Source organism: Rhinatrema bivittatum, chromosome 6, assembly GCF_901001135.1.
Source record: "Rhinatrema bivittatum chromosome 6, aRhiBiv1.1, whole genome shotgun sequence".
Taxonomy (NCBI): Eukaryota; Metazoa; Chordata; class Amphibia; order Gymnophiona; family Rhinatrematidae; genus Rhinatrema; species Rhinatrema bivittatum.
In genome coordinates this window covers 304,798,294-304,821,234 of record NC_042620.1, presented here as the reverse complement: position 1 = coordinate 304,821,234, position 22,941 = coordinate 304,798,294, and the positions used below count along the sequence as shown (strand labels likewise).

The window sequence follows — 22,941 nt, the reverse complement described above, 5'->3', positions numbered from 1 at the left end:
AAATATAAAATAAATTAATACATATTTATAAGGAAATTTTAATGCTGGTAAGTGCTTGAAATAATTGAGGTAAAATATTTTAAAGTTTCAAGCATGATGCATAATGGCTATTGCAAACTACTTAGTCCATTGGAGGGTCTAACCTTGTGCCCACCCAAAAAATCAATTCTGGCTACATCCCTGGTTCATTATTGAACATATGCAATTCCTCCACAATAGGGTGGTGCTCTCCACCCACCCCAAGTTGCTACCAAAGCTAGCATTAGCTTTTCATATTAATCAAGGCATTGTGTTACCTATGCTCTTCCTGAGGCCACATACACATGGTGAGAAAGACCTTTATACCTTAGGGGCCGATGCAATAAAGGCATGTAGAAAGTGGGCGCTGAATACTCTGCACCCGCTCTCTTATCGTGCGCATTGTGCCTCAAATGGGGGTGCCATGCAATATTTAAATTAGGGGGTTGTGCTAGGAAGGAGGCGCTAGGGTCGCTTGTGCGACCTTAGCGCCTCCTTCGTAGCGTGACCCACTGCGGCTGCCTGTCTGCCAGTAATGACAACGGCCCCCGAGTTTATCAGCAGCCATTTTCATTGCTGGCAGATGGCCGGTTATGAAAACCGATGCCGGTAAACTCGGCGTCGGTTTTCATAACCTGCCTGTCTGTCAGTCTTTGTATCCGGTGCGCTTCAGTGTCACTTTTCTTTTGAGGTTGGAGAAGGGGACTCTGCTTTTCATCACCACTGTAGAGGAATCGTATTTCTTTTAACCTCTTCAAACAGCGTACTTCAGTGAAGACTTCAGTAGTGGCTCTTTAAGGAAAGGCGGAAGCAAATAATATCTACTTGGCAACAGTTGAAAACTAGTGCAGACAGGCAGATTATGAAAACTGACGCTGAGTTTACTGGAGTCTGTCTTCATAACTCGGCGGTCTACCGAGTTATTTTATTTTATTTTTTTAACTTTAAAAAAGAAGTACAGAATAGCAGTTTTTTCTGCTTTTCTGTATTTCTTTTCAGTGCGATCAGCTAACGCCTGCTCCAGGCAGGCATTAATATCTGAGTGATAAATGTGCGTCTGAAATGCACATTTATCTTTTTGCATTGGGAGTGAATGAGTAATAGCCTCATTCATATGCATTTGCATGTGATGAGCGCTATCTCATTCACTCCGCATTAGACGCACGCTAAATAGGCGCTAATCCCCTTATTGCATTAGGGGATTGATTAGCGCCTATTTTTCACGCGTCTAACTGCTCATTAAGGGGCAGATTTTAAAACAATACGCGCGCCGGTACTTTTGTTCACACCACCGGCACGAACAAAAGTACACCCGATTTTATAAGATACGCGCGTAGCCGCGCGTATCTTATAAAATCCGGGGTTGGCGCGCGCAAGGGGGTGCACATTTGTGCAACCTGCATGCGCCGAGCACAGTGCGGCCTGCCTGTTCCCTCCGAGGCCGCTCCGATTTCGAAGCGGCCTTGGAGTGAACTTTTCTTCGCCCTCCCCCACCTTCCCCTCCCTTCCCCTACCTAACCCACCCCCCCGGCCCTATCTAAACCCCCCCTTAACTTTGCGCACGTTGCCGGCAGCCCCGCTCCGTCCTCTGGTCCCGGGGGCGTGATCCGGAGGCCTCGACCACGCCCCTGGGCCGGCACCACGCCCCCAGACCCGCCCCCGAAATGCCGCGTCGTTTCGGGAATGCCCCCGGACACGCCCCCTCCCTCCCCGTTTCGAAAGCCCTGGGACTTACGTGTGTCCCGGGGCTTTACGCGCGCCGGCGGCCTATGCAAAATAGGCGCACCGGCACGCAGGGGTTTTAAAATCCGCCCCTAAGAGTACGCGCTGCATATTGCATCGGCCCCTTAGATAGTAAAAGGGTCTTGGCTTACTTCATGAGAAGAACTCAGCCACATAGGATTCTTAACTATTTATCTCTTATAACACCAGCAGATTTGGGATTGCATAATTTAAGTCAAGGTTAATTGTTTTGGAAAATTGCTATTATTTCTTGTTTCAAAATATTTCATTCAATTTTATTAATCCATATGATAGAATGAATACTATTTTGTTTTAGTAACAACATATATAATGTTTTCCTCTGGAAACAACTAAATTGTACTTTTCAGTCTTGCTTCTTTTAATATGCAGTAAGCATCCACAATCGGAGAAAAGTGAATTAATAATGAAATTAAAATAAAAATATTTTCAAATTTTTAAGATCATATGATAATACATGAAAACTCAATCCAAATGACATGGTGAGATCCATTTTCTTTTCTCCAATTTTACGCAGTATTTCAGATTTAAAATTGTATTACTGTGTCTCATTCCTAGGAAAGAAAATAGTTCTCTATGTCATTTGGATTGTGTTTTCATGTTTATATGTCTTTCATATGATCTGGAAGATGTGAAAGTTTTTTTATTTTGATTTCATTATAATATGTGTTTTTTGCTGTCCATTCTGCTGAAAATTCAATTGTTGTTGAATACAATATCTTTTAATACTGAAATGTTTAAATATTCTCAACACAACAATAACAAAATAAGCTGATTATTCTTCCTTAACTAGTTGACCTTGATGAACAAGATTGTCTAATTTTGCTCCTGTATAATTATTTTTAAATGCGGGAATTCATTCAAACTGTAAGTAACCAGTAATCAAAATGCTTGAAGCAGTATTATGCAGTTAAATGCTGCAGTGAAGCTTGATTCATTTATTTTACTTGTGGATTATCTTTACATTTATCAAATTACCTTTATCTGTCGCATCAATTTTGCCTTTAAAAAAAGAAGAAAAATAGTATTGAAAAATAAATAAAAAGAAAATTATTACTCAGTAAGAGTAACTAAAGATCTATATATCCAAAGATCTTTCTCTACAGATAAAGACAATTAAAAAGAATAATTAAAGTCCTTAGCTTTATGCAATCTGTCTTCTATTTCATGGATAGTATTGCTCTCATCATGGACAAATTGATCCACTGCATGAGGCTGGCAGAATTTCCTTAATTTGCTGTGAAATGTAAAAAGTACTTATACAGTAATATTAATGATTACTTTAGAATAGATGCAATAAGAATGTGCTAAAAATAATATATTTCCTATAGTTAAGTCTATTGTATATTTGCAATATGTATCTCCATGTTCCTCATGATTTTCTTTGGAGTTCAGTCATATCTGTTTTTCTTCTCTGCATCTAAACTTACAGTTCAGTTGGAGTCCTCCTTTCTGTATGGTGTGACTTTCTCAAGCTACAGAAAACCACATTCTAGGTAATCTATTAAACACAGTAGTTTGTGGCACAGCTGGATCTTAACATTTTAATAGTTCTTTTTAAATTATGCTGATAAAATGTATGCATCTAACATTATTACAAGAAAGTCATACACACATGAATCCTATATTAATGTGTCTAAAAAGTTCAGATAAAGGTAGAGATTAAAATGCATTAAGAAAATGCTTTATGATATAGATTATATTGCTGTGCTATAGCTTTTTTTTTAAAAACATTTTGTTTCCTTATTTGTAAACCTTCTTAAACTAGTATTTGTATACATTTTTATCAAATAGGGCATTGTCTATTGGCTTTAAAAAATGTTTAGGTTTATTATAGCGGAAAGTGGCAAAGTTATAATAAAGCCTTTTTAAAATTAAAATACTTAAGCAGAATTTCATAACTACTTTCAGTATCTATTGTCTGGTTATTGAATTATATTTCTGAAATGCCTAAGTAAAAGAACTCTAGTTGATGTACATGAATTAATAAAATACTCTATCATTTCCTTACCAATCAGCGACTTTTCAGACAATAGTGTAATGCTTTAAAAAGTATCATATGGATAAACTCTATCCTTCTGTGTCTAAATTAGGCTTCAGGAAAATAACTCCTAAACATTTCTGCCATAAATAATCCTAACTCTTAGAGTTGGTCTCTTGAAGGTTCCTTCACATATAGGGCCTGATTTAAAAAAGGGTTTACATATGTAAATGCACTTTGAGTAAGTGGGTTTTTGGAAATTACTACAAGTTACATTTATACAATTAAATTATGAAACTTACCCCCAGAGAATTTAGATTAGGCCAATCAGAGACCCATTCTTTGTTTTGTGTGGCTACAATTTTATGGATTGCCTTACCAAACAAATATTAGTTTAGAGAAAGATTAGCTAGAATTATTTATGGCAGAAATGTTTAGGAGTTATTTTCCTGAAGCCTAATTTAGATGGATATAGTTTATCCATATGTTACTTTTTTAAAGCATTACACTATTGTCTGAAAAGTCGCTGATTGGTAAGGAAATGATAGAGTACTTTATTAATTCATGCACATCAACTACAGTTCTTTTACTTAGGCATTTCAGAAATATAAATCAATAAATAACCAGACCCAAGGTATTGTTGCCAGTTTAGCCTTCCTGTCAAATACCTTGGACCTGCACCATTCATAGCTTTAAAAGTGAGGCAGAACACTTTAAACCATGTGGAATAATGTAAGAAGCCAATGTAAATCACTCATCCGCTGGAGTGGATGGCACATCCCACCACTACCCTGGCAGCTACATTTTGAAACTGTAATCTGTTGAAAATTTTATCTGGAAGATCTATTAAAAAATAATTAGATAACCCAAGTAGCCGCGACTGTTCTGTCCCCAGAAGGGGGTGTGGAATGTATGTTAAATCGCAGGTTCTGTGATTTCATAAATAAATGCGAAGGACAACTCTTTGGGAAAATTATGGCTGCAGCTTTTTTTGTGCTACAATTATATATAATAAAGACCAAAGTACCCAAGCCTTAACAAGTAAGTCTACTATGAGATCCCATTAACAGGCAGTGTGCCACCTCCGGTCCTGGGGCCCACCACTGCTAAACAAGGCCCTGTCTTTCCACTAAGTGTTCACCCTGGACTTTACTGGTCACCCGGCATGCCCAAGCAAGGTGATAGCCCAGCTGAATGGAGCATCTGGTCTGCCCCGCCAGGGCCATCCAACCCTGGCGGCAGACAGCTCCCCCTAGTGGATAGCCAAATGCAGAAACTACCTTCAATGCACTGCCTCCAAACAGAACACCCCTCTGGCTCGGGTACCCCTGCTGTAGGGCCTGGTTAGCTCTAAGCTTGCCAGGGAACACTTTCCCCAAACACCACTGTGGCCCTAATACTGAATGCTTAGGAAAACCCTGTGAATGGCTCGCCTCCAAGCGTTCATGAATAGGTCCTGTGCTATGTCTGAAAAGTGTACCAAATCCTTCCTGAACAGGTCCTCACATTCAACACAAAGCCAATCATCTGATGTGCAAACCCCCATGGCGCACAGCAAAGTTCCCAATTTGCTTGTAGAGCTCTGGCAACCAGTGCCTTCAAAGTCGCAAGTCCAGGCTCCGGCAACGAGGGATGATCGCTGACCATATGACCCTTGTACAGGAAATTAGGGTCGAGATACTTGCGATGTCATTCCTCATGGTGTTCAGGAGTAAATGGCCGGGAATGATCACCAGATCCTTGCCTCCCAAGTGGATGATGAGAACCTCGGGAGGAGCTGATCTGTCGACTTGCTACTGTAAAAGGATGTTTGCTCCATCGCATTCCTCTCTTGCCCAACCATCGCACGAACACATTGCAAGCAGTGAAGCCCAGGTACAAGCTGGCAGCACCTTTCTTTGGCCACTGCCTGGCCTAATACACTGTCCCATGATCCAAATCATCCAGTGTCGCTGAGGAAAGCCTAGAACAATAGTTATTAGCGCAGTTCACAAGCATAGGCCCCCTATGTGTCAATTTTATGGTTATGTATGTGGTTACATTGATTGTAAACTTTTTAATTACTGTTTATAATTGTAAACAGCTGTGGCCAGATCTGGAATCTGTTGTGCAGAATATAATAAATAAATAAATAAATATACTCTTTCTTGTATCTTCTCCTTTACTGTTATTATTTTAAATTGTTACCGTACTATGATGGCACACGAGTAATTTGTAATCTATACCACCCATATTTCTCTTTATCATGCCCTTCTGTAAACCGTTGTTTACAGAAGGCCATGATGTGATGGTATTTAACTTAACGATGGTATAGACAATTTTTTAAATAAATAAAATAAAATAAATAAATAAATACTGCGTTCCTCTAATAAGCTAAAAATATCCATGTTCTGCCGGTGCAACTACGACACCAGAGGGAGCGTAGCACACCCTGCCACAGTTGTTTGGTGGTGGCTAGTGTTGGCAACCAGAGGCCGGAGAGGCAGCAGCACAAGTGCTCTCAGCCACTGAAGAACCCTGTGACCCAGATGAGGATTCCGAGGAGGCACTCCGACTGCTCGATGAGTCAGAATAGAAAGAGTGCCTCCTGCTCCTCTATTTGTGCTTACTCCCCTTTCTTTTGCCTTCCTCACCATAATTAGGAGTACCATCACCCACAGCTGCCTCGATAATCTGTGGCTGCTCTGACGGCCCAGACATAACCAAACAAGTTAGTAACTCACCTTCCGCTGTTTGCGCCACTGCCGAAGGTTGGGATGGCCAGGCTGGCAGCTCTTCCATGGGCGGGGGAACCTCTGCTTCAGTGAACAGTCCAAGGGCTGCCACTCCAGGCGAAGGGGGGGTTTCGTGGGAGGCATCGCAGGGGAAGAGCTGCCTTGCACAGCGTGTGCTGCAATGCTAGCTGTTAACTGTAGGTGAAAAGGAAATGGGCCCCCTGAACCCGAGACTCCGTCATAGTGAGGCTGTAACCAAAGAGTTTGAACACCTGGTCAAGAAACCAGAGCAGACCCACCATGCCAGTTCTGCACCTGCAGATTTGGATAAAAATAAGACGGCCCAGCACAGTTTCAAGTAAACCAGCTGGGAGATCTTGCCTCGACCTGCCGCCAAGATCAGAAGTGGGCAGGGCAGCTAAATGGCTGGGCTCTCCCAGCCGTGTACCACCTGCTCCCCGACAGGATGAAATTGCCGGGGTGGGTTGAGGCATAGTCCCCTGCTGGCAGCTACCACTTGTCCAGCTATGGGGCTGGCTTGTGGGGCCGGGGTCCCAGACACCACCCAAGGATATCCACTCTTCTGTTTTGCCCTGGACTTGATCTCCCCCCGAGCAACTCCTCTCTGGGATTGAACCACCCCTAGCTGGCACAGACAGAATGCTCACTGGCTCAGACACACCTCTTTTCTACCTTCCATCCCTGCTAGAGCGGGTAACCGTGGGGCATGCAGCCCCTGATTCCTCGGAAGGCGATGCAGCTGTAGCAACTTTCCCCTTCTTGAATGGGCGATGAGCTGGTGCGCTCTTGGCAGTGGCCATTATCTTGGAGAGTGGACCGACTGCAAATCAGAGCTTGCAAACCAAAAGAAAAGCCTATTTCGATCAGCCATTTTTTTTTGTTAAATATATAATTAGATTTGTAAGCTGTTGATCAAGGACAATAGTACTTAATATTTGCCAATTGTTTGAAATTTATCTCACTTTTTTTTTTTAATGCTCTCAGCCAGGAGGCTAATACTCAGTGGAGGACCAGGATAAGGAGCTGGCCAAGGGTCGAAGAGCAAGAGCAAGAGGAATGGCCAACTGTCTGGACCCAGCCTCTATGTCTTGCACAGCCAGCTCTGTCCCCAGGGGAACCTCCTAGGTTTGAATAGCCCATTTGGGCTTTGTATTGGCAGCCTCCTCTCTTTTAAAATCCTGCCTTCCTTCTAATAACCAACCATTGATCCCGTCTTGGTCCAACTCCCCACCTTCTTCCTCGGGACCTCTTTTTGGACCTGTATACATGCCCTTGTTGGGGGCGACATCATCGTGGCAGTGCCCACATCACGCGCACGACTCTGGTATGCGAATGTCACACACCCAGGGAACGCCGCCAAGTGCGGCACATGCCATCAGAGGTGTGTGTGCTCTTGCCGGCCCTCTCCCTCCTCTCTCACTTGGAACGTGGCACCGGGTTGTTGGCGGTGTCCACGCAGTGTCTCGGCACCACATCTGTAATCCATATATAGTTGCCCTAAAGTAGGAGGTTTACCATCTATGCCTGATATTATTTTATTTTCTAAGTGGATTACCCCCATTATTTATCTGTAGGAAGATTCTTCCAGCTTGAATGAGCTACTATATTGTAGTTCATGTACTTGAAAATGTAAAAATAAGCAGGAGCATATGAATAGCAAAGGGGTACTTTTTGGACTAGCTTAAAATATGCTACTAGTTTTTGAGGGTTATACGGCTATAATCAGGCCATTATAAAATGAGCTGAAGATTGATGCCTAAATATAAGTAAATTGTTGGTTAGTTTTGAAAGCTGTAAATAATTATGACAGTGGGAACTGAAATGTTTCATACATACCCATACATTATTTGGTTTTTAAAAAGCATACAATCAAAAATTCATTGATATATGCCGCATAAATTACATTAAATGCTAGATGTCTTCACTTGGAAGAGAAATACAAGGTCATTGTTCCCTATAAACTGTGTGTGTGTGTGTGTGCGTGCATGGGTCTTGAACCCCATGCACATGGCAAAACAGAGATTGCACAAGAAATCCCAAAATTATTTTCTTTTTACTGGCCCATATTGCACAAATTTGACCTCAGCTTATAAAATGTTGCACGAAAGAAAAATGTTTGTGCACGGACCCCTTCAAAAATTAGAGGGAACATTGTACGTGGCTTCATTACATCAGTCCTAGATAATGGACTTTTTACCTCTTATAAGATTTAATTCCACATTGCTGACGTGTTAATAGGTAGGAAGCCATAACTGTTACAGCTGAAAGAGAGTCTCCAGGATCCCATTTTGCCAACTGGCATGGTATTCTGATGCAGCCTATAAAATGCCTTGCTTTAAAGAGAGAGCTCATCTCCTTAAAGATATTCTTGCTCCCCTCCAGTGCATGGCAATGGATTTGCTGGATAGAAGTTTTATACAACGACCATCACAATATGGCTTCTTTGTGTTTATTTACAGCCACATAAATGGATTTTTTTTAAATGTGAAGTTCTTTTACAACTGGAGCTTATCAGCTTAGATCTCTTAGATGTTTTATGCAAGATAAGGTCGTAGGTGAATCCTGTTTATGCTCAAACTTTATTTATCCTTCCTCTTCACAATCAGGTTAAGAGAGACATTCAACGTATTCATGGAAACCATGCATGACAGATCATCTTTTCTAAATGGTGACCTTGTAAGATACTTATGCTTTGTATTTATATGCTGATGGTTGAAAACAGCTGGACATATTGAAAGATGATGGCTATATTTTCATCCTTTTCTGCATTAGGACCTAAAAGAGAAAGAAAATGAGGAGCTTGACATTCAGTTGAAAGTGTTTGATGAAAACAAAGATGAAGACTTAATTGAATTATCACACCGCCTTAATGACATCCGAGCTGAAATGGAATATCCTTTCATGAACTCTATTAATTATATTACAACTCATATCTGTATATTGTTAATTTCATTAAATTGTTCCAGATTTAGTACATTAACTGGTATAATTATAACACTTTCCCAATTAGTATCATTTGTATCACCATCTTCTTCTGGTGATTATTGATAACTTATGTTTCCACTGACTGCATACAGTACTTCTTTTGCCTTTAACACAGCAGAGGCATCAATGACTGAAAAATGTCTGACCTGAAGAGATGGTAATAAACAATATGACATGATAGCAACCTGTATTTGTGATAAAGTTATAAGTGAAATATAACATTTGATTCTAAGCAAGCTGGATGGAAAATATAAATTGCTCTGTTTCACACACATTACTGTTTGAAAGGTTTGTGATTCTGTTTCTGAATTGCTGTGATGAAGAAGAACAGTTAGATTAAAATTTCCTGGAGAAGACAGGCATCTCCATTGGACAAGACATTTACTGTTCATTAATCTTTCTGTAAGTACTTTACCGCAGATCTTCAATTTCTTCTGAACAAACAATAATGACCAGTGGTGGAGATGCACACAGGACTGCCTGTAGGGTAACTGGTACTTTGTGCAAAAATTGAAAATTGCCGCCTCCTTCTCATCATGGTGGTTGCTCTGTCACAGCTCTGCCTCCTTCAGCAGTGGCAGTGGCTCTGGCACCACAGTATACTCTCAGTCCCCCTGTCCCACCACATACACACACATACTTCCCTCCCCCCTGCCCAGAGTGCCCAAAAACCTTTCTCTCTTGCTTTTCTTGCCCAGCAGTATCCTTTTCTTTTTTCCTCCCCTCTTCCTCCTCCTGCCTGCAGGCTGTTCCATCACTTACCATTACAGACAGAAGCTTTCTTCCACCTGCACAAAGCATTCCTATTCCTATTCCATTCGTATGGGAGAATGCAGAACAGAGGGGGCAGTGGCATCCCCTTGAGCATGATGCCATGTGTGGCTGCACAAGTCAAACACCCTAAAAGCTGGCCCAGGATGAATAGTTCGGAAAAGACTATTGCTTCATTACGGCATGATTTTGACAGCATTCTGGTGAGCAAGGTTGAAGGTTTCACGACATCAACCGTGTGAGAAATACTGTTTATCGGTATATCGTCCTGGGGTATCTTATTGCTATCGTGCTGTATTTTATAATTAATTTGGGTTGATTAATTTTGATATGAATCACCTTGTTAGGTTTGCACCTGAGACAAATTGATGCCAGTTTCTTCTTGTAAATCATGAGAGAAATAATCACCTATACTTAGGCATTTCATAGAACACTCAATTCAATTCAATTTAATTATAAACATTTTTTATAGGCAAATATTTTATGAAATAGGGGGCAGGGGAAAGAGGATAGTTGTAAACTGACATTTGCATTTTTGGATATTGCAGAATCAGTGTGATTTCACTGGATAATTTGGTTTGTTTTATTAGTATCATGGAAACCTCTTCATGTTCACTGGTCATTTGGGTAGAAAATTGAACTGTTTCAAAATGTGTAATGTTCTAGATTTCTGCTCTGTAGCAGATACTCCCTGACGGTTAATATGCTCCAGCATAGCCAAACACAATGCAACATTTTCATTCTAATGGTCTGAAATCTATACTTGCAAGCATGACTTGATGAATAGGACCCATACTGTTTGTGTTCGCTAACATGAACCCTCTAACAGCCATGAAACTTGAACAAACACCGACAGAATTTTGACATGGAATTAGTTTAGCATAATGAAAATTAAAAGCAAATTCTGCCCATAAACATAATTTTATCTAGTTCACTATTTATTTGACACATTTATCTACTGCATTACCACTACAAAAAATATTTTACAAATAAGCACTCATCAACCACAGACAAAAAAAAATTATAATAAAGTTAAATAAAATTAAAATAAAGACAGAAGTAGTGCAGGCGTTGCAGGAAAGAGTCCTGGCAAATGCAATGATCATGTCCCCCATGAGACTGGAGCCATTTGTGGATCTGCAGCAGCCCCTTCTACTGAGGAGCTGATTGTCAGACTGCTGAGTTGGGCCGCCTCCCTTTGGATGCATGATCGACCTATTACAGATGGTACCCGGGCATTCATGCTAGGGTGCCTCCCATTAACAGTAACATAATCGTTAACGTATTAGCCTGAATGATCTTTTGCAGGCATTGAATGCACCTTAGAAAGGCTATTAATATATTTTAATTAATGCTAATGCAAAATGTATACTAATTAGACAATGACAAGCAAATTCAAACAAAACAGTTCATTATGTATTAGCGCATAAAAAATGACACATTAAAACATGCAAAAGCTTGCAAAGATCAATTAATTCAAAAGCCTTTTTAAAAATTTGGGATTTTTTTTGGGCCTGCCTCCCCAAAGAATGCTCTAAGTATAATACAATTTTTAGGTAAGATTTTGAGATAACATCTGCATTGACACATTAACTTTAATGTCTGAAAATTAAAACTTACCTAATTGGCATTTATTAGTGTACTTTGTTAATACAGAATGAGGGTAATTTTGTAATAGACCACATAAATCAGACAGGAAATGTGCACATTTATTATACCAATTTTCAAACTAAGTTTGTGTGCAGTGCCCACTCACATTTAAACCTGCTGATTTGTACACATAATTTTTTTTCAGGACAATTTGCCCTCATATTCTTAATAAAGCAAACATAAATATAAAGGCAAACTTCTTCCCATCCCTGCTCTCTGAATATCCTCCACTATCTGCGTATTAGATGGTCAATTTTGTAAATGTCCTTTTCTGCTGGTAAAGCACTATTTTATCTTTGGAAATGTCTTTGAAAATTATCCTCTCATTGAATGCCCTTTTGTTTTAAAAGTTGTTAAATTAGCTTCTCATGTAGTTATGCTCTTTCATGCAATTTTCCTTTCACTGTCACTGCATAGTCTCTTTGTGATATTGTTGAGCACTGTAAGAGGGATCAGATGAAGAGGCTGGGATCAATCATATAAGATTGTCCAGAAATGGTCTCTTGTATCATTGCATTCCAGTTCTATAAAAGTGCTTAATATTCTAAAAACCTGGATATAAATGTGTAAAATATTTTGTAAGAGTTTTTTTCCAAGGTCATTCAAAAATTAAAGATATATTTGATAGGAAAATATCTAAAATAGTTATGTTTTTATTTTTGAGGGAGACAAGAAAAATAAATTCTCAGACATTATTCACCTCTTGCCAATATGAACTTTTGAGAGATCAGAAACTAGTAATGACAGCAGGAACAGGATCTTACTCCATAATGGTGATGATCAGAGCTGTTGTTTAATAGACATTATTTTAATCTCTAGATCTCTGATTCGGTCTAACAGATTTTTAGTTGATGATTTATTTGACAAAATTGCTTTAATCTTTTAGGTATCATCAATTTATATTAATCATTTTCAACATATCACAAAGAAACTTGTTCTTTTATGTTCTTTGGATGGGGTCTCGGGGAATACTACCAACTTAATACCTTGTCATCTGAGATTTTTATCATCATGATTTTCTTACTACTTTCCCAGTACATGCGGTTTTAAAACAAGAATTAATCTGTTTTTATTTATTTAATATTATTTAGATTCCACTAATCCATATAGATCTCAGCATTGAGATGGGCATTTTAACTCTGGTTTTCTGTTTTTATATCATGGAATTAGGTTAAAAAGCCTAGATGCTATGATAAGCTTTAATTTATATTCTAAACAATTATGGGCGATAGTGATGGACCAGTTTCCTGTTCGCTCTAAGGTTTCACAGATTGAGCTTACTCTGCCACATATCTTTTACAGCAATTTTCCTTTATGGATTGGACACCAGACTTATTCTTTACTGTCTTGAAAGCTCTATCCAGAACATAAGACCTTTCCACACAGGATCAGATCAAAGGTCCATCAATCCCAGTATCCTGTATTCGATAGTGGCCAGTCCAGGTCACAAGTACCTGGCTAAATCCCATGCTGCTGTCACACAGTGATAAGTAGTGGCTATTATTTCTGTTTGGTTAATACCAGTTTATTGACTTCCCCAGGAATTTGTCCAAACCTTTTTAAAACCCAGCTATGCTAACTTCCTTAACCATATCCTCCACTAATGAATTCTAGAGCTTAATTATACCCGTTGTAGCCCACTCATGATTTTATAGACCTCTATCATGTCCTCCCTCAGCCATCTAGTCTCCAAGCTGAATAGACCCGACATCTTTAGCCTTTTCTTGTAGGGAAGTTGTTCCACCCCTTTATCATTTTGATCATCCTTTTCAGTATCTTTTCCAGTGCAACTATATTTTTTTTAGATGTGGCAACCAGAACTGCATTCAGTACGCTAAGTGTAGCCTCACCATGGAGCAATAGAGGCATTATAACATTTGCCATTTTATTCAGCTTTTATTTCCTAATAATTCTGCTTTTATTTCCTAATAATTCCTAACATTTCTTTTTTGGCCACCACCTTGCAGTGAACCTTGACTCCCATTCCTTTTCCTGGGCGGTAACTCCTAATATGGATCCTATCATCGTGTAACCACAGTGTGGGTTACTTTTACCCACATGTATCATTTTTCGCTTGCCACATTACATTTTATCTTCCGTTTAAATGACCAGTCTCGCAAGATCCTCCTGCAATTTTTTACAATCCGTTTGGAATAATTTTATATTGTCTGAAATTTTCGTCACTTCGCTTGTTCCCTTTTCCACTTCGCTTGTTCCCTTTTAGAAATATATTAAAAGCACTGGTCCCAATACAGGTCCCTGAGGCCCGCCACTGTTTACCCTTCTCCTCTGAGAAAATTGACAATTTAATCCTCTGTTTCCTATCCTTTTTAACTAGTTTGCAATGCACAATAGGCTGTTGTTTCCAATCTGTGGCTTTTTAATTTTCTCAGGAGCCTCTCATGGGGCACTTTGTCAAACTCCTTCTGAAAAGCCAAATACACTACATCCACCAGCTCACCATTATCCACATGTTTAATAACCCCTTCAGAAAATGTAGCAGATTGGTGAGGCAAGATTTCCCTTGTGTAAATCCAAGCTTCCTTTGTCACATTAAACCATGTCTTTATATATGTTCTGTGATTTTGTTATTTGGAAAAGCTTCCACAACTTTTCCCTGCACTGAAGGTTAGACTCGCTGGTCTGTAGTTTCCTGGATCACTCCTGGAGCCTTCTGGGTTACATTGGCCAACAGCCAGTCTTCAGTCACAGTGGACAATCCCAACAAAGGTTACAAATTACCAGTAACAGATCTGCAGTTTCATTTTTTTAGTTCTTTCAGAAGTCTGGGGTGTATACCATTTGGTCCTGGTAATGTGATACACTTTAGTTTGTCAATCTGCCTTATTACATCTTCCAGCTTTACATTGATTTGTATCATTTATTCTGAATCATCACCATTGAAAATAGTTTCCCAGCACAGGTATCTCCCTAACATCCTCTTTAGTAAACACCAAAGCAAAGAATTCATTCAGTCTTTCTGCAATGACCTTATCTTCCCTAAGTGCCCTTCTAATCATTAGATTATCTAATTTTTCAAATGAATCCCTCATAGGATTTCTACTTCGGATATATTTGAAAAAAGTTGTTTTGTTTTTTGTTTAGTTTTTGCCTTTAAGGCCAGCTTCTTTTCAAATACCCCTTTAACCAATCTTATCAATATTTACATGTCATAGTGTCATAGTGGATAACACATTGAAATTGTCGGTTCAGTGTGCTGCGGCAGTCAAAAAAGCAAACAGAATGTTGGGAATTATTAGAAAAGGAATGATGAATAAAATGGAAAATGTCATAATGCCTCTGTATCGCTCCATGGTGAGACCGCACCTTGAATACTGTGTACAATTCTGGTCGCCGCATCTCAAAAAAGATATAATTGCGATGGAGAAGGTACAGAGAAGGGCTACCAAAATGATAAGGGGAATGGAACAACTCCCCTATGAGGAAAGACTAAAGAGGTTAGGACTTTTCAGCTTGGAGAAGAGACGACTGAGGGGGGATATGATAGAGGTGTTTAAAATCATGAGAGGTCTAGAACGGGTAGATGTGAATCGGTTATTTACTCTTTCGGATAGTAGAAGGACTAGGGGACACTCCATGAAGTTAGCATGGGGCACATTTAATACTAATCGGAGTAAGTTCTTTTTTACTCAACGCACAATTAAACTCTGGAATTTGTTGCTAGAGAATGTGGTTCGTGCAGTTAGTATAGCTGTGTTTAAAAAAGGATTGGATAAGTTCTTGGAGGAGAAGTCCATTACCTGCTATTAAGTTCACTTAGAGAATAGCCACTGCCATTAGCAATGGTTACATGGAATAGACTTAGTTTTTGGGTACTTGCCAGGTTCTTATGGCCTGGATTGGCCACTGTTGGAAACAGGATGCTGGGCTTGATGGACCCTTGGTCTGACCCAGTATGGCATTTTCTTATGTTCTTATGTTCTTACATCTAACTTGCCAATGGTTATGCTTTTTCCTATTTTTCTCAGATGGACCTTTTTTTTTTTTTAATATTTTTGAAAGAAGCTTTTTTGGCTAAACAGTAGCCAATCAGGTGGGTTAATTTTCATATACAAATTCAGCACATCAACATCAATAATAAATGGCAAATTTTATTGCTGAAGCAGATGACTTGTAAAAATTTGTATACCAGTGTTGTGATTCTCTTTTTCTTCGACTTGACCAATTTTGAGAGCACTGCAGATGTTACAGAATTTGTGGTGCACAATTTATCTGGGACAGTTATTCACAAATATATTTCTCCTGTGCTTTGCATTTGCAATCTGTGCATTGGTGAGTTAAATTTAAAATCCTCACATTCATAAATGGATCATCAATCTTTCTACTTTGTCAATTAATTCTATCTTACGGAAATATGAACCATCTTGTTCGCCTAGATCAGCCAATAAGCTTTTGTCAGAAGTATCTTCTCATTTAACTTGAGATCGTGATCGGGCCTTCTCAATTGCAGGGCCAGGGTTGTTGAATTTGCTTCCTGAATGCCTCACTTATTCTCAGACTTGCTGCAATTTAGAAAATAATTAAAAACCTTTTTATTCCATGAGGCTTTCAGCCATCCTGAATAATTATTCTTTCTGATTAATGTGTTCTTTCTTGCTGTTCACATTTTGATTTCTCAGTTGATAATAATTCTCTATTTCCCCTACTACAGAGTAGATATTAGTTTGTTTTAGTATATTTGATTAATTTTATTGTATATTGTCTACTTTTATGTTTATGATCTTATATTTTATGAATATTTTATTGTACCTTGTTTCAATCTTTTGTAGAATAAGTTAATATATCCATTAAATAACTAAAAGTAAAATATGTTATGCTCTGCTGCATGTTTACTTGGCCTTTCCTTGACTCATCGTGTACTGATATTAGTGAAGTATACCATCTTGTGTATAATATGCTGAAGGACACTTCTTCTGAAAATTATTTCCTGTCTATTCTGCAACACCTGCTGCTCATAAGGAATGATTATTATGTCAGGTAAGAGCCACCATAAGCTAGCAATCACATTTTTACTTTCTTTACTTTGATGTTTTTTTGACCTGTCACTAAAAATATTTAGAGGCCAATATTGAAAAGGGTTTGTCCAAATAAATTTTGAGTTACCTGGACAAACTCATAGATTCATGAATCAAGCAGGTGAGCCAGAGATAATAGGTCCAGTCACATGGTCTGATCGTGCTTCCATTTGGGTTGATCTATACTTTTCCAGGTATGACACAGGGAAGACAGTACTGGACACTAAATGATCATTTTTTTAAACAGATGACAATGATTGCATGCAATTGATGGGAGATATTCAGGAATATTTGAATCTTAACAATCAGTAGGCTATGTCACCAGCAATCCTCTGGGAGTGCTTGAAGGGGATGGTCCAGGGGAAATTAATCTTGCATGCTTCCTATAAAAAAATAAAAAGGGAAAAAAGAGAAAATTAGTACTGTGCTTAAGCAGAAGATAGTTTCCCTAGAGATTTTGCGTAATCAAAATCTATCAAAATTTGTGTTTAGGCAATTAACATGTGCTTGATTCAGATACTATAGCCCATCATTTGGAATTGACACAGCAGGCATATTTTGTGGAGAGAAACAAGACAGGAAAGATGCTTGCTTGAAAATTGAAACAGTCATGGCTCAGAGTCAGGTGGCCAAAGTTAAGGGGAAGGAGGGGGGTATCTTGATGGCCATATCAGAAGCAGTTTTTTCCAATTTTATGTATAAATGTATGAAACAGTAAAATTCAGGAACTTGACATTGAGAGATATCAGAGTGATATAAAGTTATCAGCGCTAACTGAAAATCATCAGAGGCTGTTAAATAAGGAGATAACTACAAGTGCTGAAGGTTATCAAAGCCCTTAAGCCTAGCAAGGCTCAAGGGTTAGATGACTTCACGGCCAGATTTTATAAGCACTTTGCCTTTTGTCTGATAACGTCTATGATCAAAATGTAGAATTACCTTAGAAATGGTGGTTCCTTGCCTCCCAGAGCTAATTTTGTGGGAGTAGCTATAATAACTAAAGCGGCAATGGATCCAGCCCAATGTGGTTGATATATGCCCATATCCCTCATTAATATTGATGTTAAGATATTGGCTAGGTTATAGGTATAACGACTGAATGAGAGTTCTACTCACTGGTCCATATGGACCAGGCAGGCTTTATACCTAATCAGACAGCTGTAGATAATGTCCATAAAATTGAAAACGTGTGGTGGGTGAAAAAAATAAAAAAATCTGACAATCTTCCTTATTGTGGATGCAGAAAAAGCATCCATGTGGTTTACTGGCCCTTCCTGTTTAGAGTCCTGAGGAAAATGAATTTTGATGGATCCAAAACCTTTATGATCTTCCCAGGGCTTTTGTGAAGATGAATGCCGGCTACTCTAATTTTTCTGTATGCCGAGGTACTCAACAGGGCTTCACCCTTTCACTGCTTCTTTTTGCTCTCTTCTTGGACCCATTTGCAATTTGGATTGGGGGGATATTGATATCCATAAAGCTGGCATTGTTGTGGGATAATATAAACTGTCACTTTTTGTGGACATTATCATATTTGCTCTGGTTGAGCTGGAATAATTCCTTGAGAGTGTTGTGACAGAGATGGGAAAGTTTAGCAGTGTCTGGATTTAAGATTAATTTTGCAAAATCAGAGATACTAAATCTAACTGTTCTCACAGCCCAGGAGGAGGCCCTATGATGGAGATTCCCCTTTGAATGGGCTAGACATAAGATAAAGTATTTGGAAGTGTATTTGATGAACTGGATGGAAGATTTATATAATTTGATCTACCCTCCATTGTTAAATGGCATTTTAAAAGAACTTTAGAAATGGGAAGGTCATGGGCTATATTGGTTGGGGAAAATAGCCATGGTGAAAATGAATGTTCTCCTGTGATCGTGCTACCTATTTCAAACCTTGCCAGTTCAGGTATCAGATGCAATGCTGAAGCTTTGGCAAAAGAAAATATTCGATTTCTTATGGCAATACAGGCTACCTAGAGTATCTCGCAATGTATTGTACAAGCCAAAACTTTGGGGTGGACTTAGTATGCCAAATTGAAAATGGTATTATGCTGCCTCTCAATTATGTGAAATGATGGACTGGAACAGAAAGGGTAAACAGAAGTAATGGGTGAATTTAGAGCAGTCAATGTTAGTCCCTGAGCCCCTGCCTGCTGTCTATTTGGCAACCTTAGAAAACGTGGAGACCCTTACGATCGATTTGTCTGATGGTAGTTAATGCATTGAGAGTTTGGACTCAATGGCACATAAGGATAGTTGTCAGGTTATTTCTATAACTCCTACCTTTTTCATAATTCTGCTTTTCATAATTCTGTTTGTCTGCAGGAGTATTCTGAAAGTGGAGTGACTATGGAGTGTTCTGTATGGAGCAGTTGTGGGGTGGAGGGGAACTTCAGAGCTTTGTGGGCAGCAAATATAACCTATCTCCTCAAAATTTTTATTCTTTTGTACAAACTGTCACTTTATGAGAACAGGGACAAGGTGATAAGACCCACCTTGAGAATATATGTGACTATGCTGATAAGGGATCACAATACTTATTGCATGAAGTTATGTATACAATATCTTGGCATCATAACTGTGAGTCTTTAATGGTATAACATTTAATTTTTGTATACCACCACAGCTGACTCGCACTGGACTATCAAGTTAGCCATCAGAATAATGGACTGAGCAACTTGTACATTCTGGGGTTTTCCAATGATTATAAATAACTTTTCTCTAACAACCACTAAATTGGAGCTAGAGTCTCGTTAGTAGCCATTGGGCATATCCATATAGCCCAATATAGGCACTTTATGAGGTTTCCCCAGTTCAAACATATACAATCCATTTCCAGCCAGACTATTAATATTTTTGTTGAGTACACAAGTGTCTGGTATCATCTGGATCATTATTTTGAGTATTGATAATTTGAAGGGGTCATCTCAAAATGTTATGCTGTGTTAAACGTGGAGCTATAGAATCTTCCACATCATGTTGGAGCTTTGGAGAAGGATTTAGGGCACCCCTTTCTGAATCATAGTGGGACCTCTATTTTTTTTACATACCAGTATCTCTGCTGCTCTGGTAGAAAATGGGTACACAACTTTTATTATGCTGGTATCTAACGGCTGAACAACTCAATAAAGCATATGCACATATAGACAATAAATGGTGGAGGGGATGTGGGGCGTTGGTCTCCTTCCATATTTGGTGAAAATGTGATAGTATAATTAACTATTGGAAGGGAATCTTCACTCTTAGCTCTCATGGGTTTTGGTAATGTTAGCCTACCTAAATATGCTTTACTAGGAATTCCAATCACTCAAGCAGATAGAAGCACTTAGCTTGTGCAACAGATGTTTTTAGCAGCCCTTTGTGTGTGTGCAAGCTCCTGGAATGGAAGGGAGTCAGGCCCTCTATCAGAGGTGCATAATCAGCTACATCGGCATTTATAGACCAAATAAAAATACAGTTTTATAGAAGAATACTTTGTTTAAATTTGAAGTAAAATGGTATCCCTATGATACATGGAAGGAGCAACAGACTATTGATAAGGAGTGGAAAGGGGGAGTATAGGCCTTCTCTTACCCTTCCCTCTTGCATGGAATGGCTCTCCTTACCCCAGATGCTTACATATATTTTGTACTTTACATTTAGCATTTGACCTTATTTGCAATACTCTGGTGGTGGGGGGAAGGGGGATGGGAGAGTTTAGATTATGTTTATGTAAAATTCTTAAGTGGTATCTACCTTATAAATGGGCTCTGACCGACGGCCCGCAAATGCGCAGTAGAGAGCAGCTCTACCGCGCATGCGCGGGCGAGCACGTCAGTCAGAGCCGAGCGTGCACGGAAAAAAAAAATGGCGCTGGGGCCGCAGGAGCGGCGGCGGTGAGAAGCAGGAGCGGCGGCGAGAAGCAGGAGCGGGAGGAGCAGTAGCGGCGCGAAAAAAAATGGCGCTGGGGCCGCAGGAGCGGCAGCGATGAGAAGCAGGAGTGGGAGGAGCAGTAGCGGCGCCGCGCGCGCGGGAGGGACCCCCCTCTCGGAGATCTTCCATCTGCCGGTTGCGGATGATCTGAAAGGGGAGGGGATTGAGAGAGGGGGAGTGACTGAGGAGAGAGTGAGGGGAAGGGGAGGGGAGGGGGAGGAGAGAGTGAGGGGAAGTGGAGGGGGGAGGAGAGAGTGAGGGGAAGGGGAGGGGGGAGGAGAGAGTGAGGGGGAGGAGAGAGTGAGGGGAAGGGGAGGGGGGAGGAGAGAGAGGGGAAGGGGAGGGCGGAGGAGAGAGTGAGGAGGGGGGAGGAGAGAGTGAGGGGAAGGGGAGGAGAGAGTGAGGAGGAAGGGGAGGAGAGAGTGAGGGGAAGGGGAGGAGAGAGTGCGGGGGGGAGGAAGGGGAGAGGGAGGAAGAGGGAGGAAAGGGGGAAGAGGGGAGGGAGAATGAGGGGGAGGGAGTGGGAAGGAAATGGACCGAAATTTTTTTTTTTAAATGTAGCCCGTTGTTACGGGCTTAACGGCTAGTATTGTTATATACAAAGCAAGTGTTGCTGGATATATTTGTCTTTCATTAACCACAATAAAAGTTTTTAAATGGGGGGAAAAAAATAAAACTACCAGAGGAAGCCAAGCAGCTGAAAACAGGAAGCCCAGCTGAGTGAACCTTCCTCCTACCAGCCCATGCAGTAGTGGTCATGGCACAAGTCACCCAAACCTCAGCACAAAGAGAAGAACTTACCTTCTCAATGATATAGACCATGGCACGAGTTTCCTCCATACACCAAGACTCCAGCATGTGGATGAGGAGCATATGGCTAAGTTCCCTCCCAACCCCCATATCCAGCAGGAGGAAGAGAAGAGCTTACTTACTCTGATCACTAATGGTCATCCATTTGTTCTTTCACTGACAATTTACAGTGAAAGTACCAGTTCCCATGAACTGAATAGGAATTGGTCCTTTCACTGTCAGCTGTAAGTTAAAAAAAAAATAACAAAAAAAAAAAAATCTGTGACCAGCAGTGAAGTGAATAGATCAGTAAAATCAATAGTATTTCTGATTGTCCTGCACTGGCTTCTTGTACAATTCAGAATTCATTATAAAGTGTTATCCCTAATTTTCAGTATCAACAATATCGATCGATGATTATTAGGAGTGACACTTCAAGCCTACACACCAAAGAGAGACCTAAGATCACAAAACAAAGGACTTCTAATGGTACCCTCCACTCGGAACACACAGCTAATGCAAATAAGAGAACAAATGTTTTCTGTAGCATGCCCCAAGCTGTGGAACTCGCTTCCAGAGCCATTAAGCCAGATAACAGAAAGAAAGAATTTCAAGTGTGAACTGAAAACATGACACTTCAGTAGGGCATACTATTTAACGTAAAATGCCAGTATGCTGTTAAATTAAAATGACAGTACCAGAGTTAGCGCTAGATGAGCGAGAAATATATGATGAAAGATATAAACGGTATTGCTAATAGAATTAGAATTTGTATTTACTATTGTATTGACCCAGAAAAGTATCAATATGAACTAAATTATATAGTAGCTACTTTGATATCCTAGAATATGTATAAATATGAACTGGAATATGTACTTGCTGTGGTGTTGACTTAGAAGTTGAATGTGGACATAAAATATATGATCGGAGTCCATGAATATGAATGCTGTTATTGTAAACCTTTGTGATCTTATATGGAATGACAGTATAAAAAACATCTAAATAAATAAATAAATATAGCATCTTAGCCTGGAGTGCCCTCTGACGTGTTTCAGTGCTGCTTAGAGGCTCAGGAAGAATTATCTACCTCTGAATTTGCTGTCTGATTCTTCCCAGCCTGTTGATGGTCTGGCTAAGGACTTGTCTGGAGGAACTCCCTTGACTGGTTCCTCTTCAGGAGATGGCATCTCAGTGGGCCCCACTCCAGTACCTTCTGGTTTTGACCTGGATCCTTCTGTCTTTTCTTGTGCAGAGATTTTTTGTTTTGTTTTTTTTTAAAGATTGCAGCCCTTTCTCAGGC

At 39.8% G+C, this 22,941-nt stretch overlaps 1 protein-coding gene across 1 annotated transcript in view; it reads left to right on the top strand.

Moving 5' to 3' along the window:
- DIAPH2 (diaphanous related formin 2) overlaps window positions 1-22,941 on the top strand; it is a 2,404,298-nt gene that overhangs the window by 694,485 nt on the left and 1,686,872 nt on the right. The window contains exons 12-13 of the mRNA XM_029607438.1: window positions 9,268-9,386; window positions 16,783-16,899. Coding sequence (XP_029463298.1) covers window positions 9,268-9,386; window positions 16,783-16,899 — 236 coding nt within the window. The remainder of the gene's footprint in view (window positions 1-9,267; window positions 9,387-16,782; window positions 16,900-22,941) is intronic.